The sequence below is a fragment of the Ceratotherium simum genome, chromosome 26 (genome assembly GCF_057802395.1).
Source record: "Ceratotherium simum simum isolate JZ-2026a chromosome 26, ASM5780239v1, whole genome shotgun sequence".
Classification (NCBI taxonomy): domain Eukaryota; kingdom Metazoa; phylum Chordata; class Mammalia; order Perissodactyla; family Rhinocerotidae; genus Ceratotherium; species Ceratotherium simum.
The window spans coordinates 19,896,508-19,916,027 of NC_141925.1; the positions used below are offsets into that span (position 1 = coordinate 19,896,508).

General features: G+C 39.3%; 1 protein-coding gene and 1 pseudogene across 1 annotated transcript in view; one reads left to right on the top strand and one right to left on the bottom strand.

Annotated features, from left to right (window-relative positions):
* The window catches only part of COG7 (component of oligomeric golgi complex 7), a 78,997-nt gene that overhangs the window by 37,043 nt on the left and 22,434 nt on the right, over nt 1-19,520 (bottom strand). Inside the window, exons 5-7 of the mRNA XM_004442701.2 lie at nt 17,575-17,657; nt 16,689-16,811; nt 4,765-4,963 (exon numbers count right to left, since the gene is read on the bottom strand). Coding sequence (XP_004442758.2) covers nt 4,765-4,963; nt 16,689-16,811; nt 17,575-17,657 — 405 coding nt within the window. The remainder of the gene's footprint in view (nt 1-4,764; nt 4,964-16,688; nt 16,812-17,574; nt 17,658-19,520) is intronic.
* LOC101388549 (peroxiredoxin-1 pseudogene) lies at nt 9,293-9,900 on the top strand (annotated as a pseudogene).

Consider the following 19,520-nt stretch of genomic DNA (forward strand, 5'->3'; position numbering starts at 1 on the left):
AAGGAGGTGTAGGTGTAGGAGGTGAAAGAGGGTGGTAGTTGAGTGAAGGCTCTTCTACCAAAGCTCTACTGCTCCCCAGTTATGTGACTGTGTGCAAATGACTTATCTCTTCTATGCCTGTTTCCTCGACTACAAAATGAGGTTAACAATGGCATCAATTTTATAAGGTTTTGGTGGACATGACATAAAATAATACATGTCTAGCACGCGGTAAGCACTCAATAAACACCAGCTATTTTTATTATTATTTCTACAGCCTCATCCTCCTTCCCAATCCCCCTAGCTTCCAGCCTTCTCTCATTTCCTCAAAAGCACCAGGCTCCCTTCTAGTCACATGCTGCTCCTTCTGTCTAGAAGGATCTTGTTCTTCCCTACCCCTCTTCATCTGGTCAACTCCTATTCTTCCTTCAATACTCGCTCAGCTCAAGTCAGCCAGTCTCAATCATCTTTGTTTGTTTATGTACTCTCCTAGAACCATTTTGCTTTTCTTCCAAGTTCTCATCTCACTTTGCAATTATACATCCATCAGTGTGATCATTTGGTTATCTCCCACTGAAAAATACTTATACGAGAGCAGGGACTGAGCACAGCATCCTCAGCATCCAGCACTCCAGTACCAGTCCATTTGTAGTCGAATGAACAAATTAAATACGTGTAACCTATCCATAATGCAGTCATGAAAAAGAACTGCATGAGTATATGTAAAACACAGACACTCAAACACAAACACTGTTGGGAACCAGGATTCTCACTGGAAGAGAAAAGAGATACAACTGGGAATGGCAAGAGGTGAAAATCTTGCGGTGCTGGATTTGATTTGGAAGTATCAGTATAAACTGGTAATTTTTAAAAAATATGTATTCCCTAGTTCTGTCCACCATAAAGGCCTAGAAGTAGCGATAGCCCAGCAAAAATGAGAATCCCTGGTGCCTAGATCTTAGTTTCTAAATACAATTTCCCACTAGAAGAAACCAAGCTCCTTGGGAAAATGGCTGATTCCAAGTTTGAGGCATGGAAGGTACATGTTCCTGGAATAGTTTGTGCCAAAAAGCAAGAAAGCACTCAAAGATTGAAAGATACAAGTGCCAGCCTGAAGGGGCAACCACTGACCAAATGTGAAATAATCTGAGCCTCAAAATGAGTAATGACAATAACGGATCGCAACACAATGAATAAAAAAATAGTCCATGAGTTCATAGTGATATTAAAGAGAAAGAAAGGAAAATCACTTCTTTACAAAAGAATGCCAGCAAATAAATGTAGAAGGAATCAGAGAATTAGGAAATCACCATTTTATAATCAGCAATGTAAAAGTTTATTCAGGCAAGGATTATCAGTGGATGCTAAAGTCACTAGGTAAATGTTTCTTGAGGAACAGTATATTCCTATGGGCTCAAAGCATCACCCCACAGATTACTTATTAATTACAGAGAGGAATAGATAACTTGACAGTGGAGAGATCTGGCAGATACATTTACCAAGTGACTGATCCAACTCATCACTGATAAGCAGATATTATGTGTCTCCTGATGTGATGCCATAGGAAGTACACATCATTATCAATGCAGAATTCTTTCCAAAAATGTTTAATCTAAATCTAATCATGAGGAAACAATGAGACAATTCCAGAACATGGGACATTCTACAAGAATGTCCCTATATTCTTCTATCCTGTATACTTCAAAGATATCAATGTCATGAAAGACAAAAGAAAGATGAGATGACTGTCTCAGAGTAAGAGATTAAAGAGATAGGACAACCAAATACAAGATGTGTACATTGACTGGATCTTAATGGGAAGGAGAGGTGGGGAAGCAGCTACAAAGACTTTTATGGAACAACTGGGAAAATTTGAATACAGATTGTATATTAAGAGACAATATTAAATCAATATGAAATTTCTTGGGTTTGACAATGGTAATAAAATATTCTATTAAAGACACATTTACACACACACACTCATATGCAAAATCTACATATGTATATAATTCAAAATACTGTTTCTGGATGGTAAGTTAAGAATGATCTTTTTCCTTCCTTGTATTTTCTGGGTTTTCCTATAATGAATACATATTGCTTATTAATTATAGAGTCAACTTAAATTATTTATAAGATTTACTTTTATTTAAAAGATTTACTGTATAATCTTTTATATATTTTTAATTATACCATGTACATGTATTAATTATTAAAATAGAAATATGTTAAAGGCAAAATATAAAGTTAGAAAATATATCTGCAACATACTTGATAAACAATGGGAAAAAACTCTTTACTATGTAAGGATAAATTTTTATTTTATTTTATTTTTTTTAAGATTTTATTTATTTATTTATTTCCCCCCCAAAGCCCCAGTAGATAGTTGTATGTCACAGCTGTACATCCTTCTAGTTGCTGCATGTGGGACACGGCCTCAGCATGGCTGGAGAAGCGGTGAGTCGGTGCACACCCGGGATCCGAACCCGGGCTGCCAGCAGCGGAATGCGCGCACCCAACCGCTAAGCCACGGGGCCAGCCCAAGGATAAATTTTTAGCAATTGTTGTTTCTAGCAAGTGGGATTATAAGAGACTTTCATTTTGTGTTATGGATTTCTATATCATGAACTTTTATAATGTACTTTGTTGCTTTTTATAATGTATTTAATAATACAATATTTTAAATAAATTGCTCTTATAAATTAACCAGAAATAAACTCTCACACAGAAAAATAGGCATAAAAACAAGCAATTCAAAAGAGAAAAAAATATAATTTTGATACTAAATTTTCAAACTCGCTAGTAATCAATGAAATAAAAAATTAAAATGATATATCATTAATTGTCTAAGAACCTGGCAATGACGGGGAAGAAAAAAAAAAGACAGTCTAGTGCTGGTGAGGGCACGGGGGAATGGGCACCCTCATTCCCTACTGATAGACATGAAAATAGGTAGAAACCTTTTAAAGAATAAAATATGATAAATATCTTTAAAATGTTCATTTATTAGCAACTGTAATTTTTAAACTTATCCTAAGGAATAATCAGAGTTGGGCTCAAAAATTAATGTGTAAAATTGTTCATAATAGTTTTATTTACAATAGTGAATAAAAAAATTAAAGTAAGCCATAGTTATCACAGTTATCATTAAAAACCATGTCTTAGGAAAACATTTAATGACATAAAAAATGCTCATTATATTATTTTAAGCACAAAAAGAGAATATAAGATTGTATACAACCAATATTTTAAAGTATGCATATGTGTGTATATGTGTTTATATGGAAAATGTATATTTTTATTTTAATTACTAGGAGAAAATAGAATGTTGCCAGCAGCTCTCTCTGAGTGATAAAGTTATGGATCGTTTTTATTTTCTTTTATTTTTATGTTTGAGTGTGTTTCCAAAGTATTCTTAAATTAAAAAAATACTTTTTGAAAACCTCAATAGAGTGCTCACTTTGGCAGCACATATACTGAAAACCTCAATGGGAATCATTAAAAATCTAAACTTCCATGGCTGACTAACAAAGCCCTCTGTATCTGAGTCTTCAGAGGGTGGTTCTCTCTTCTTCAATAATGTCCAGCACCAGTGGGAGGAAGGCAACCTGTTCCTTGCCCTACCTTCATTCTACTCTGCTCCAGCAGGATGTACAGCCTAAACACTCTTTAGCCACTTGGACAACGGCATCCTGGTCCCCTGGAAGCTAATCACATCCTCCGTGCCTCTCTCATAACCAAGGCCTGACCGGTGAGCGTGCCAAAAACACCTATGAATCATCAGGAACCCGAACAATAAACACACTCCCTGGAATGTACAAGGTAATTATATGTGAATGTAATTAAAGAGAATAACTATTAAATAAACCACGCTAGTGACACGCAGCAGCCAAATGATAGAACAAGGCCTTCCTGAAGTGATTTCCTGATTTGACAGCAGCATGCGTCAGGAGGTCTGTGTTACTTAAAAGTTTATGATGCTTTTAACATAGATGGAAAACAGCTGGAGAAACGTCACCCCTGCATTGTTTGCCCAAATGGGAATAAGGAGTCCTCTGCTCTCAGGTGCAGCTGGCGAAAGCCCATTTTCCCCATAGCCACCCTTAGTCCTAACATAGCATCCCTGCCCTTAAAAACTTGCTGTTAGGGCCGGCCTGATGGTATAGTGGTTAAGTTCAGCGTGCTCTGTTTCAGCAGCCCGGGGTTCGTTGTTTGGATCCCAGGTGCGGACATACACCACTCGTCAAGCCATACTGTGGCAGGGACCCACATACACACTAGAGGAAGACTGCCATAGATGTTAGCTCAGGGACGGTCTTCCTCATCAAAAAAAAACAAAACAAAAACTTGCTGTTGCCCCATCAAAAAGCTCCTCTAACCCATCTGTTCTCTTAAACTTACTCTTTAGGTTGAATTGTCTAAGGTTTTATGATGACTTGAAATGGAAGAGGACACTACCCTCCCAATGTAACTTGCTGCCAACTTGTTGCCACTAATACCTACCTGTCTCTTTTACATTCTAAGCCCCTGCAGAAGTGTCCATCACTTTCCCAGAGTGTGTAAAGCACCTAGGCAGCACTGGTGCTGGGTAAACATATTAAGCAACAACTATTTCCATAATGGCAGTGTTTGCATGGAAAAGGCTTCTATATCTGTTGAGAAGGAAAACACTGATCCTTTTCATTTCTGTAAAATCAGTCACCTGAAAAGGCAAACAAACCCAGGCCCCAGAAGCTTCAAAAAGAGCAAGTAAAGACAAGCAGGAGAGCTGGGAAGAGGAATGTTTACATGCGTGGGGAAGCAGTGCCATCTCCAACCCCTTGGCAAAGTGGGCGGTGGCCTCGTAGAACTCCAGCAGTTTGGTGAGCTCCAGCTCAGGTGCCGCCCTCTCCACACTGGAGCTGAGGCAGATGGGCAGAGAGGGCACCAAGGCCCCCAGGGTCTGAATGAGCAGCACGGTCACCACCTCGTGGGGATTCTTGAAAACCTGCAGTGGGAGAGAGGGACCTGCATCAGCACGGGGACCAAACAGGAGCATACCCTTTAAAGCAGCAGTCCCCTGGATCGCTCAAAGGAATCCCTCCAATAGCTGCAAAGTGGTCTAGTCAAGAGCTTTAAGCCCCAAGTTTTCCTCACTGCAAATGTGAACATGCTCAGAAAGCCAAGTAAACTGGCAGGACTTGCAATTTGTCCAGAACAACTGGCTACTTCATGTCTACCACTGGCACCAAGTGCCTCACTATTTTCAAATCAATCAAATGTAGTATTTAGATGGTCACCAAAAATTGGCTAGAGAGAGGACTGTGAAGATGACAATGCAGAAATTGGGAACAAATAGAATTAAAGAAGAGTGACTCGTGCCGGCCCCGTGGCTTAGCGGTTAAGTGCGTGAGCTCCGCTACTGGCGGCCCGGGTTCGGATCCCGGACGCGCACCGACGCACCGCTTCTCCGGCCATGCTGAGGCCGCGTCCCACACACAGCAACTAGAAGCATGTGCAACTATGACATACAACTATCTACTGGGGCTTTGGGGGGGAGAAAAAAAAGGAGGAGGATTGGCAATAGATGTTAGCGCAGAGCTGGTCTTCCTCAGCAAAAAGAGGAGGATTAGCATGGATGTTAGCTCAGGGTTGATCTTCCTCACAAAAAAAAAAGAAAAAAAAAAAAAAGAAGAGTGATTCACTGAATCAGAGCTGGAGGACCTCTGAGCAGATTTGCAGACCAGCCTGTAGCCACCTCTCCTCTCGACACAGGTCTTCAGTGAAGGTGGATTTACCTTTTATTCATAAGGACCACCAGGAATAGTGTATCCAGAGCTTTTTAGATTCTAGATTCACTTATTCATTGAGGCTTTTTTCTAATTCTATATAGTATAGATATTTTCGACAAAACTTGAATAATGTACACAGTGAATTTAGACAGAGACTCTCACAGACCCCCCCACTGTTGATTAAATACTTTTTTATAACATAACTTAAATATGCAAAAACATGAAATAAGATATGACTATTCTTATGACAAAAAAGGTATAAGTTTAAAAACTGTACAATCAATAAATTCAAAATTTTATTAGAAAATATCTTAAGATGAATGAAAATGAAAACACTACATAGCAAAACTTATGGGATACCACAAAAGCAGAGCTAAGAGGTAAATTTATAACTGTAAATGCACACATTAAAAAGAAGAGATAAATTAATTACCTAACTGTACACATTAAGGAACTAGAAGAAGAAGAACAAACTAAACCCAATGATAGCAGAAGAATGGAAATAATAAAGATTAGAGCATAGACAAATGAAGCAGAGAATAGAAAATCAATAAAGCAAATCAACAAAACTAGAAGTTGGTTCATTGGAAAGATCAACAAAATGGACAAATCTTTACCTAAATTGACTAAGAAAAAAAGAAAGAAGACGCAAATCACTAAAATCAGATATGAAAGTGGGTATTACTACCAATTTTACAGAAATAAAAAGGATTATAAGAGAATATTATGAACAATTGTATGTCAATAAATTAGATAACCTAGATGAAATGGACAAATTCCTAGAAATACAATTTACCAAAACTGACTCAAGAAGAATATAGACCTATAACTAGTAAGGAGATTGAATTGGTAATGGAAAACCTCCCAACAAAGGAAAACCCAGAACCAGATGGCTTCACTGGAAAATTCCACCAAACATTTAAAGAAAAATTAACACCAGTCCTTCTCAAACTTTCTCCAAAAACTGAAGAGGAAGGAGCATGTTATGGTCTGAACTGTGTCCCCCTCAAATTCACTCAAATTCATATATTGAAGTCCAAACCCCCCCAGTACATCAGAATGTGACTGTATGTGGAGGTAGGGCCTTTAAAGAGGCAATTAAGGTAAAATGAGGTGATCTGGGTGGGCCCTAATCCAATCTGATTTGTGTCCTTATAAGAAGAGGAGATTAGGACGCAGACACACAGAGGAAAGACCATGTGAGGAGACAGGGAGAAGCAGCCATCTGCAAACCAAGGAGACGGGCCTCAGAAGACACCAACCCTGCCGATACCTTGATCTTGGACTTCCCGCCTCCAGAATTGTGAGAATATAAATTTCTGAGCCAGCCCTGATTGCCTAGTGGTTAGAGCTCTGTGCGCTCTGCTTCAGCGGCCCAGGTTCAGTTCCCAGGCATGGAACCACACCACTCATCTGTCAGTAGCCATGCTGTGGCAGTGGCTCTGGAAGAACTAGAAGGACCTACAACTAGAATATACAACTATGTACTGGGGCTTTGGGGAGGAAAAAAAAAAAAGAGACAAAGATTGGCAACAGATATTAGCTCAGGGCGAATCTTTCCCAGAAAAAAGAAAGAAAGAAAGAAAGAAAGAAAGAAAAATTTCTGTTGTTTAAGCCACCCAGCCTATGGTACTTTATTATAGCAGCCCTAGCAAACTAACACAGAACACTTCCCAACTCATTCTATGAGGCCAGCATTACCCTGATATCAAAGCCAGATAGATACAAAAAGAGAAGAAAATTATATATCAATATCTCTTATGAATACACATTCAAAAATCCTAAACAAAATACTGGTAAGCCCAATTCAGCAGTGTATTAAAAGGATTATGCACCATGACCAAGTGATCTCCAGAATGCAAGGATGGTTCAACATATAAAAATCAATCAATGTAACATACCACATTAACAGAATGAAGGGAAAAACACAGGATCATTTCAATTAATGCAGAAAGAGCCTTTGACAAAATTCAACACCGTTTCATGAAAAAAAAAATTCAGTAAACTTGTAATAGACAGGAATCTCCTCAATATGATAAAGACCACACCTGAAAAACCCACAGTTAACATAATACTCGATGGTGGAAGAATGAAAGCTCTTCCCCTGAGATCGGGAATAAGACAAGGATGACTGCTTTTGCCACTTCTATTCAACATATTGCTCTAGCCAGAGCAACTGGACAAGAAAAAGAAATAAAAGGCATCCAAATTGGAAAGGAAGAAGTAAAGTTCTCTCTATTCACAAATGACACAATCGTATATGTAGAAAACCCTAAAGAATTCACATACACCAAAAAAAACTGTTAAAGAGTTAAACAAATTCAGCAAAGTTGCAGGATATAAAATCAACATGCAAAAATCAGCTGCCTTTCCATACACTAGCAATGAACAATTGAAAAGTAAATTAAGAAAACAATTCCACTTATAATAGCATTAAAAAGAATAAAATAATTAGGAATAAATGTAACCAAGGAGCTGAAAGACTTGTACACTGAAAACAACAAAACACTGCTGAAAGAAATTAAAGAAGACACAAATAAAATGGAAAACATTCCATGTTCATGAATTAGAAGACTCAATATTGTTAAGATGGTACCGCTACCCAAAGCAATCCACAGCTTCAAAGCAATCCCAATGACATTTTCTGGAGAAATAGGAAAACTCATCCTAAAATTCATACGGAATTTCAGGGGACCCCAAATAGCCAAAACAATCTTGAAAAAGAAGAACAACATTGGTAGTCTCACACTCTTCGATTTCAAAACTTACTACAAAACTACAATAATCAAAACAGTGTGGTACTGGCATAAGGACAGACAAATAGCCTAATGGAATAGAATAAAGAGCCCAGAAATAAACTCTCACATGCATGGTCAAATGACTTTCAACAAGGGTGCCAAAACCATTCAGTGGGGGAAAGGATAGTCTTTTCAACAAATGGTGCTCAGAAAACTGGATATCCACATGCAAATGAAAGAAGCTGAACCCTTACCTTACACCATATACAAAAATTAACTCAAAATTAAACAGATGTAAACATTAAGAGCTAAACTATAAAACTCTTAGAGGAAAGCATAGGGAAAAATTCTCATGACCTGGGATTGAGCAATAGTTTCTTAAGTATGACACCAAAAGCCTGGGCAACAAAAGAAATTGGACTACATCAAACTTTAAAAATTTTGTGCATCAAAAGATACTACAAGAAAGTAAAACAACAACCCACAGAAAGGGAGAAAATATTTGCAAATCATATATCTGATAAAAGATTGCTATCCAGAATATATAAAGAACTCCTACAACTCAACAACATAAAAACAAACAGCCCAACTCAAAATGGACAAAAGACTTTAACAGACATTTCTAAAAAGAAGATAATACAAATGGCCAACAAGCACATGAATAGATTATAACATCATTAGTCATTAGGGAAATACAAATCAAAACCACAATGAGATACCACTGCACACCTACTAGGATGGCTATTATAAAAAAAGTGGAGATCTTCTTCCTGAGTGGTCTTGGTGGTTTTTGTGTAATTGCTGCTGATAGCAAGATGTCTTCAGGAAACGCCAAAATTGGGCACCCTGCCCCCAACTTCAAAGCCACAGATGTTATGCCAGATGGTCAGTTCAAAGATATCAGCCTGTCTGACTACAAAGGAAAATATGTTGTGTTCTTTTACCCTCTAGACTTCACCTTTGTGTGCCCCACAGAAATCACTGCTTTCAGTGATAGGGCAGAAGAATTTAAGAAACTCTACTGCCAAGTGATTGGTGCTTCTCTGGATTCTCACTTCTGTCATCTGGCATGGATCAACATACATAAGAAACAAGAAGGACGGGACCCACGAATATTCCCTTGGTATCAGACCCAAAGCTCACCATTGCTCAGGACTATGGGGTCTTAAAGGCAGATGAAGGCATCTCGTTCAGGGGCCTCTTTATCATTGACGATAAAGGTATCCTTCGGCAGATAACTGTAAACGACCTCCGTGTTGGCCGCTCGGTGGATGAGACTCTGAGACTACTTCAGGCCTTCCAGTTCACTGACAAACATGGGGAAGTGTGCCCAGCTGGCTGGAAGCCTGGCAGTGATACCATCAAGCCTGATGTCTAGAAGAGCAAAGAATATTTCTCTAAGCAGAAATGAGCACTGGGCCATTTTAGGGCCAGGCTGCAGTGGGCAGCCATGAGAACAAAACTTCTTTTGTTGTACTATTGTCCTGCTTAAAATACAAGACCTTAGACTCAACCCTGATACAGTATGGGACAGGACAGACTTTTCCAGCAGGGGTTGGGGAGGCCAGCCTTCCTTCCTCTGGAGGGAATGGCCTGAGCTGTGCTGTGGCGCAGGCCAACTGACGTGTATAGTAGTGGGACATCACTTTTGATCTTTTGTAGTTTCTATTAAACTTGAACTGAGGAAAAAAAATGGAAAATGACAAGTGTTGACAAGGATGTAGAGAAACTGGAACCCTCATGCATTGCTAGTGGGAATGTAAAATAGTGCAGCTGTTGTGGAAAACAGTTTGGCAGCTCCTCAAAACATTAAAGAATTACAACACGATCCAGCAATTCCATTCCTAGTTATATACCCAAAAGAATTGAAAACAGGGACACAAAAAGATACGTGTGCACCTATGTTCACAGTAGCATTATTTACAATAGCCAAAAGGTAGAAGCAATCCAAGTCTATCAACAGATTAATGGATAAACAAAATGTGGTATATACATACAATGGAATATTATTCAGCCTTAAAAAGGAATGAAATTCTGATACATGTTACAACATGGATGATGCCTGAAAACATTTTGCTTAATGAAATAAGCCAGACACAAAATTCAAATATTGTATGATTCTACTTATATGAGGTATCTAGAATAGGAAAATTTATAGACAGTAGAATAGAGGTCACAGGGTTCGAGGGAGGGGGGAATGGAGAGTTATTGCTTAATGGGTACAAAGTTTGTTTGGGATGATGTAAAAGTTCTATAAACAGACAGTGGTGATAGTTAATCAACTTGTGAATATACTTAACGACACTTAACTGTACACTTAAAAATAGCTAAAGTGGTAAATTTTATGTTATATATATTTTACTACAATAAAAAATTTTTTAACTATAAAACCAATAAAATTCAAAATAATAGGAGAGATGAAGATGATATTCTACTGCAACTAAACTGCCTTTTTCATCATTAATTTGATCTGACTGCCAGAGCACAGGTTGTTTTGAGTCCAGCATTGTGGTGTGTGATGAGAATTCTCACACTGCTTCTATTTCCATTCAAACATTAAGAAGACATTAAGACGGCTATGGCATTAAACAGCACTCAGTTGACACCACCACTTATATCATATAAGTATTCAGTTTGTTTCTGTTCTTTCCTCATTGGCCCCCAAAAGAATAGGGGTACCAATGTGACTATCGACACAAACGCACCCACCGACATCACACAGCAGCAATTAGTTATAAGGTGGTCACGTGAATGATCCAAAATATGCTTATATTTTTTCTTAGATTATTACCAAAATGGAAAACAAATTTTTAAAATTCTCATAGATAACTCACAAAACTTCAATGAACACCTGTTTAGTTTGATAAACCTCCCTGCTAGAGTCTGAGAGAAAGAAAGAAAGAACCAAACAAACCCAACAGATAACAAAACAACCAATTAATATTTCCTGAGCAACAGTCTTCCAACGATCTACTGGATGTCACCATTAGGCTGAGCCACTCTCACGTGGAATTTAGAAGTATCAAAAATGGGAATTCATTATTTCCTCACTGACCTCCCCAGACTTGTTCCCCTCAACTTCTCTATTTCTCTCAGTAGCATCTCCAGTCAACCAGAATACAAAATCTCCCTTTCGACTTTCCTTTCTTTCATCATTTGCCACGTCCTAACAACTGTTCACTCTTGAACTGGATGCCTTGCACTCCACTACCATCACCATCCTAGACCAGACAAAGCTTCTTACCTTGTCTCTAATCTTTCCTCATCAATTCACTGTATACACTACCACCCAATTCATTATTTTTAAATGTTATTTTAAAATTTTACTTACATTTTAAATGTTTAAATATTGTAAGAATTATAAATTATTAACATTTTGCCACATTTGCTTTATTTCTAGCACGGACATCATGACACATCACCTCAGCACGTATCTCTTAAAAACAAGGGTATCCTCCTACGTTACAACACTACAACTAATCAAACGCAACCTTGATGTAACACCTTTACCTACCTTACTCCACGTTCAAATTTCCCCAGTTGTCCCTTTAATGCCCTGGATGGTTTTTTTGTCATCATGCAGAATCCAATCAAGGATCATGCGATTACATTTAGTTGTTATATTTTTTTGTCTTCTTTAATCTAAAAACAATTCCCCAACTTTTTTCTTTCATGGCACTGACATTTTTGAAGAGTCCAGGACAGTTGTTTTGCAAAACTGTCTTTAATTTGAATTTGTCTGTGTGTTTCCTCAGGACAGCATTAGGGTTAAGCCTTTTTGGCAGAGAAAATATATAGGTGATGTTTTGACACTAAAATCATTCTTTATTTCTTCTTCTTCTTTTTTTTTTTTTTGTGAGGAAGATTAGCCCTGTGCTAACATCTGCCAATCCTCCTCTTTTTGCTGAGGAAGACTGGCCCTGGGCTAACATCCGTGCCCATCTTCCTCCACTTTACCTGGGACGCCGCTACAGCATGGCTTGCCAAGCGGTGGGTTGGTGTGCGCCCGGGATCCAAACTGGTGAACCCCGGGCCAGCCCCCTAAAGTCATTCTTAAAATAGTAATGTCATCATTCACTTATTGCTCCAGAGTCTCATTATTTTCTAGAGAAAGCCAAACTCCGGTGGCTTGATTTCAAAGCTTCTCCATTGTATGTTCCCACTCCCTACACACATAGCCGTGCAATACAAACCCTCCTCTCCAGCCAACGCATACCCCTCACCATCCCCCGAACATGCTCATGTGAGAGAATCACAAAGACCTTCAGATATCACCCAGTCCGACTGCCTCATTTGACAGAAGAAACATTTTACTACAAGAAAGGAAGGGATCAAAGGAAGAGATGAAAATTATTCTTGTCCAGAAAAGGAAATCCTGACTCCACTCTATATACAGTAAGAAAGGACTGAGCAATGAATATCTACTTCACTCTTTTCTCCTACTTAAATAACCTGGGGGCAGGGGGAAGAATTAGACTAAATGACTCTATTCCAAAGAGTTCTAATTGGTTGGTCAGCTGAAACTATAAAGTTATATCCTAGACCTTCAGTGGCATTTTTTTAATGCTTGTTTCAATTAAAACATGCTGGGTCCTTTACGCTCAATGGTGTCTTCTTTCCTTTAAAGTGACCTGGCAAAAGGGATTTTCTGGCGATCGGCCAAAGAGCAACCAAAAAGTTCACAGACTCTAAGACCAAACTTATCAAGTAGGACTACAGAATTAACCTAAATAGCCCACACAAAAACAATCTGACTCTACCTTATATTATATACAAAAATTAATTTAAGATGGACCATAGACCTAACTGTAAAAGCTAAACAAGCTTCTAGAAGAAAACACAGAAGAATATCTTTGCAACTTGGGGGTTGGTTATGGTTTCTTAGGATATAGAAAGCAATAACCACAAAAGAAAAAATTGAAAAATTAGGTTTCATCAAAATCAATATCTCTGCTCAAGCCACAGGCTGAAAGAAAATATCTACAAAACATATCTGACAAACGACTTGTATCTGGAATATACAAAGAACTCCTACAACTCAATAAAAAAAGGCAAATAACTCAATTTCTTTAAATGGGTAAAAGACCTGGGGGCCGGCCCCGTGGCTTAGTGGTTAAGTGCTCATGCTCCGCTGCTGGCGGCCCGGGTTCGGATCCCGGGCGCGCACCATCGCACTGCTTCTCCAGCCATGCTGAGGCCGCGTCCCACACACAGCAACTAGAAGGACGTGCAACTATGACATACAACTATCTACTGGGGCCTTGGGGAAAAAAAGGAGGAAGATTGGCAATAGATGTTAGCTCAGAGCCGGTCTTCCTCAGCAAAAAGAAGAGGATTAGCATGGATGTTAGCTCAGGGCTGATCTTCCTCACAAAAAAAAAAAAAAAAAAAGACCTGAAGAGACACTTCACAAAGGAAGATATAAGCACGTGACAAGGTGCTCGACATCCTTAGTCATCAGGGAAATGCAAATTAAAACCACAATGAGATTCTATAACACACCCACCAGAATGGCTAAGATTAAAAAAGACCTGACAACATCCAATGTTGGCAAGGATGTGGAGCAATCAGAACTCTCACACACTTGTGTTGTGGGAGTGTAAAAAGTACAACCAGTTTGGAAAAATGTCTGGCAGTTTCTTATAAATTTAAATATGCACTGGGCCGGCCCCATGGCTTAGCGGTTGAGTGCGCGCGCTCCCCTGCTGGCGGCCCGGGTTCGGATTCCGGGCGTGCACTGACGCACCGCTTCTCCGGCCATGCTGGGGCCACGTCCCACATACAGCAACTAGAAGGATGTGCAACTATGACATACAACTATCTACTGGGGCTTTGGGGGAAAATAAATAAATAAATAAATGAAATTTAAATAAATAAATAAATTTAAATATGCACCTACCCTATAACCCAGCAATTCCGTTCCTAGGTATCTACCCAAGAGATATGAACACATGTATCAACAAAAAGAATTTTAGAACAATGTTCAGAGCAACTTTATGCATAATAGCCCAAAACTGGAAATAGCCCAAGTGTCCATCAATAAGAGAATGAATAAACACACTGTGGTATATTCATGCCATATAATAGCATTCAGCAATAAAAAGGAAGAAACTACTAATACACACAACATGAACAAATCTCAAAAATATGCCGAATGCAAGAAGCCTTACCAAAAGAACACACACTGTATGATTCCATTTATATGAAATTCTAAAACAGGCTCAACTAATTTATGATGGAAAAAAAATCAGAACAGTGGTTGCCTTCAGGGGTGTTGAAATAAAGATTGAGAAGGAGCATGAGAGAACTTTCTGGGGTGATGGTATTGTTCTGTATCTTGACAGGGGATTAGGTTACATAGGTATCTGTATTTGTCAAAACTAATCAAATGGCATATTTAAGACCATTGCATTTCACAATTTCACCTCAAAAAACCTGTAAACAAATATTAGCTAGTTAATATGTATGTTCTGAAGTGACTAATGTTTGCAACTTACTTTGAAATGTATCAAAAAAACAAGATGGGTCAATGAATGGATAGACACCGATAGACGGATAAATCTGTGATAAAGCAAGTACAGCAAAATGTTCACTGCAGAACCTAGGAGGTGGGTATATGGGTGTTCACTGCACAATTCTTTCAATTTTTTTATATGTTGGAAAATTTTCATATTAAAATACTGGGAATAAAATTCTGAAAGAGACACATTTACCCCGGCGCCTTTGGTTTTCTTTTGCACTATACTGAGCTTCAGGAGATGACAGCCACCTATCGTGCTTACATCTGAAAAGAAAATGGGCCATTGGCCAAAAGCATAAATTAGCACAAACTCATGTCTTACAAAATTTGGGATGAGACCCAAATACAAGTCTGAGAAGTCAAAACTCTTTTTCTTAAATGATGAATAAGGACATCTGTACGCATGGATATGAACTGTTTTTATCCCCATGATACAAGCAGTAGAAGAGGCAAGGACACATAAATGAGTGCAGACGGACAGGGTCACTGAAAATTGATGATTACTGGGGTCGGCCGGGTGGCGTAGCGGTTAAGTTCGCGCATTCTGGTTCGGCAGCAGCCTGGGGTTCGCCAGTTTGGATCCTGGGCACGGACTTACTCACCACTCATCAAGCCACGCTGAGGCAGCATCCCACATAGAAGAGCTACAAATCTACAGCTAGGATATACAACTATGTACTGGGGCTTTGGGGAGAAAAAAAGAAAAAGAGGAAGATTGGCAACAGATGTCAGCTCAGGGCCAATTTTCCTCAAAAGAAGAAGAAAATTTATGATTACATAAAAACCGTGAAACTTCTACTTCATTTGGGGGGCTTTTGTTTGCTTGTTTTGTTTTGTTTTTTAAGTCTGAATGAGGTTGCTTCAACGAGAAAGAAATGAGGATAGAGAAGAGTCCTTTAACCACCTTGACTGACAAGACCCTGTACAAGGAATTCTCTCCAACTACAGTTGAGTTCATTCCAGCAAATGACTGATGAACATCTGAAGGGCGATTCACAAATCATCTTGAAAAAAATATAATAAGCCACACCACAAACAGACCAGTTAGTCATTGCTCAGAAGTAAGATAGCCTTTTCCCCTTCTAAAAGAGGAGCCAGTGCACCTTCCGGCATCAACACAAGAGAAAACAGTTTGTATCCTTCATGGCTGACAATACCCAGAGACTTTGGGATAGTGAGTGATGCAAAGCTTCCATTTGAAGTGAAGTTGCCCCGTCTCCACCTCTCCCCTACGTCAGAGGATGCCTTTAAAATTATCCTCTTCCTCTAACTCTTGGTGTACTGTGAGAACAAGGGAACTAACTTTAGGCCAGGTAAATTTTACCTGAAGTTAAGATAAAAACAATCTTGTTCACTCAAACACCACCTGACTAAGGACCTCCTGCTTTCAGATCAGAAGATAATGGCCTTCAGGAATTCCAGGCTCCCTCGCGGAACAACAAGCAACATTGTCACATTAGATTCTATTTAAGATATAGATAAGAGTGATAAGAAGAGTTTTAACGGAGACCTAAAGATTTTACTGCCTTGTGTTTTGAAGCATATCTTTTAACCCCTTTGGTGACGGCAGCAAATTGGGAGGTTCTTCCAGCGAGGCTCTTCTGCTCTGCATTTGAAAGAGACCACACCCATTCCCTTGTCACCACGGGCTTTGTTCTCCCTAGAATCCAAAGGAGCTGTTACCTGCGTAGCCCACTGGATTTGCGTGTGCCAAGCACCCAGCAAGGCGTCGTAGAGCCCAGTGAGCTGCCGGTCCAGGGGTAGGTCACTCTGACACAGCTCTTGCCAGGCTGCTAAAAGCGGCACCTGCAGAGACGGAACAAAGAGGGCCTTATGGGTACACCAGGCCATGCTGCCTGCTAAAACTGCCCTGCCCTTCTACGAAGGCAAGTGTTTTACCTCTGCCTACTATCCTGAGCAATCTGGTACCCACTGATGACCATTCACTTCAAAAAAAGGCTGGAAAAAAGTCCCAAAACACCTGCGCTGATCATCAATCACAGCTTGAATCTGCTGCCCTCTAAGTGATCCTTTCTCCTTTTATCTTGCCCCCAAAGCATGCCAATATACTTCTATTCAGCATGCTACCACTCTTCTGAATAGACCTTAGAGGTGTGTGTTTTAGTTTCACGTCCTAACACTACTGCTTAAAAGACAGATGAGGACTTGAAGGAATTAGGTTAGCCCAAGAAGCTGTCAAGTTTTTGAGTAACCTAACTTCAACAACCCTTGAAAATATGTAAAATTCTTACAGCTTGCTGAGGGCATATTAAAGCTTAAGACATGAATCTCCCTTAAAAGACAAAAATAGGAAAAATTAAAACAACTTTTCAGTCTGTAAATGGAATCCAGTTATAAATACAAATGAGGCTAAAACTGATTATTCTTTTTCCAACTGGCAATTAAATGAATCTATAGAGGCTGGACCAAGAGCACCCCCTACTGGCTAATTAAAAGAAAAAGACCTGAGGGTGAGGAGGCAAATATTTTTAACTTTGAGTATGAAACTGGGATTCTGTTGCCCAGTGTTATAAGCATTCCACAATCATAATCACTCAAGAGTTCTCACCTTGTGACACTTGTAGTAATACGCAAGAAGCTGGGGCATCCGGTCAATTTCAGTAAAAACCTTCACAAACACTTTGGACTGATCTAAAGGAGAACATAAAACATGTCCATACTGTTAGCAGGTTTCTGTTGCAGCCAAGATAAGGAATTCACCAGGGTAAGTGTGGATATATGTAAGCTAGGATTCAGAAGTTCCCACCTAGACAACGAATTAACTCACGCATGGAGATCATAAATATGAAAAATAAGTAAAGTTAAGGGCAGAACAGATGACTCAATCAGACACCACACGCTCTGGCTTGTTTAGAATAATGCATCAATAAGCATCATTAATACAGCTAAGATTATACATGTGAATAGCAAAGTGAGTTCGAGTCAGGATGGGGACGGGGGTGGGAGGAGCTGGGCTGTAACACTGGAGGCAGCTCTCACTCTCCGGTTGGGCAACGGCAGGGGGAGCGCCTCCTTCACTTCTGTGCTTTAGGCAACTCACCTGCCTCATGTCATCCTGGCCTGACTAGAATCAGAGAATGTCAGCAACAGAAAGGTATCTTAAATAACCATTAATCGACCTCATTTGACAGGTGAGGACACCATAGCCCAGAGAGCTTCAGTCACCTGCAGCTCGATGGCAGGACTGCTAAACATAGTACAGGTCGAAGGACATGAAACTTCTGCTACTCAATTTCTGACCTACAAAGGCAGCCATTTCATATGACTCGATCTAATATTTATATGAACTAAAAAATATTCACACAAGCAGACCTTCTCTCAGGTGCCAAGAAATCATGCTCTTTACTGCCCCAGGGCCTTTGTACTTACTATGTCTTGGAATGATATTCTGGCTCTCTGTGTGGCTGTCGCCTTATCAGAAGGGCCTTTCCCAATCAGCCCACCTATATTAGGTTCCCCTTGCTATTCCCTATCACATCTTCCCCTTCATAGAACTAATCACAATCCATATTATTCTATTTAGTTACTTGTATAACAGCTTATTGTCTTTCTCACTCTTGGAAATAAAAGCTCCATGAGGGCCATGACCCTTCCTGTCTTGTTTCACTGTTCCTAGAAATCAGCACAGCACACAGCAGGCACTCAAAAAAACACAGTAAGTTAATGATGTTTTTAAATAGCACTGTTTTTCAGCATTATAAGTAGCATGTTCAAGGTGGAAAAAATGGAAAACAATAAGTAAGAAGAAAAATCTGCTATAATCCTATCACACTCTGTTAAACACTATCAACATTTGGGTGTATATTCAAAGAATACCTTTAGAAAGAAACTGTTATAATGTGTACTGCTCTAAATATATAATCATAATTTAAAAAATTTCTACCCAACAAAGTAGAATTTGTTATTTCTTAAAGCAAATAATAAAGCAGAATTTGCCAATATAGCAAACCCATTTAGTAAAAGCATTGTAAAACTTCAAAGTAATAATATGTAGGTCTTTAGCTCCCATAGAGGAATGCCAGTTTTTCAAGACTAGTACATTAAATTAAACAGATAAATTGGTAAAACTGGGGGAAGTTCCTCACTTGGACAACAGAAAGAAATAGGAAACCTACTTTGAAAACCATGGAAGGACTTCCAGGCTCCTGTCAATATAACCAATTCAATTCAAAAACACCACTGCACACCTGCTGGGGCAGGGCCACCTGCCAGGTACGGCAGGGTCTTGTGGTGGACTTGTTATTTTTGCAACCCCACATCTACTGCCCTTCTTCTCCTACTAGAATTTTGGTTTTTCTCTGGGGAACCGTGCCCCTGCCTCCCCTTCTCCATCCAAATGATTCCAGTGGAGCTGACTCCACTCGTGGCTCTAGGATGTGACCCAGGCCTGGGCAAAGAGGGCCCCAAATCTGATCAAAGTAATTGATTCAGAAGTGCAAAAGCCTGCCCATCAGAAGCAATTAAGATTAATTCTGGAACCTCTTCTTGAGCTGT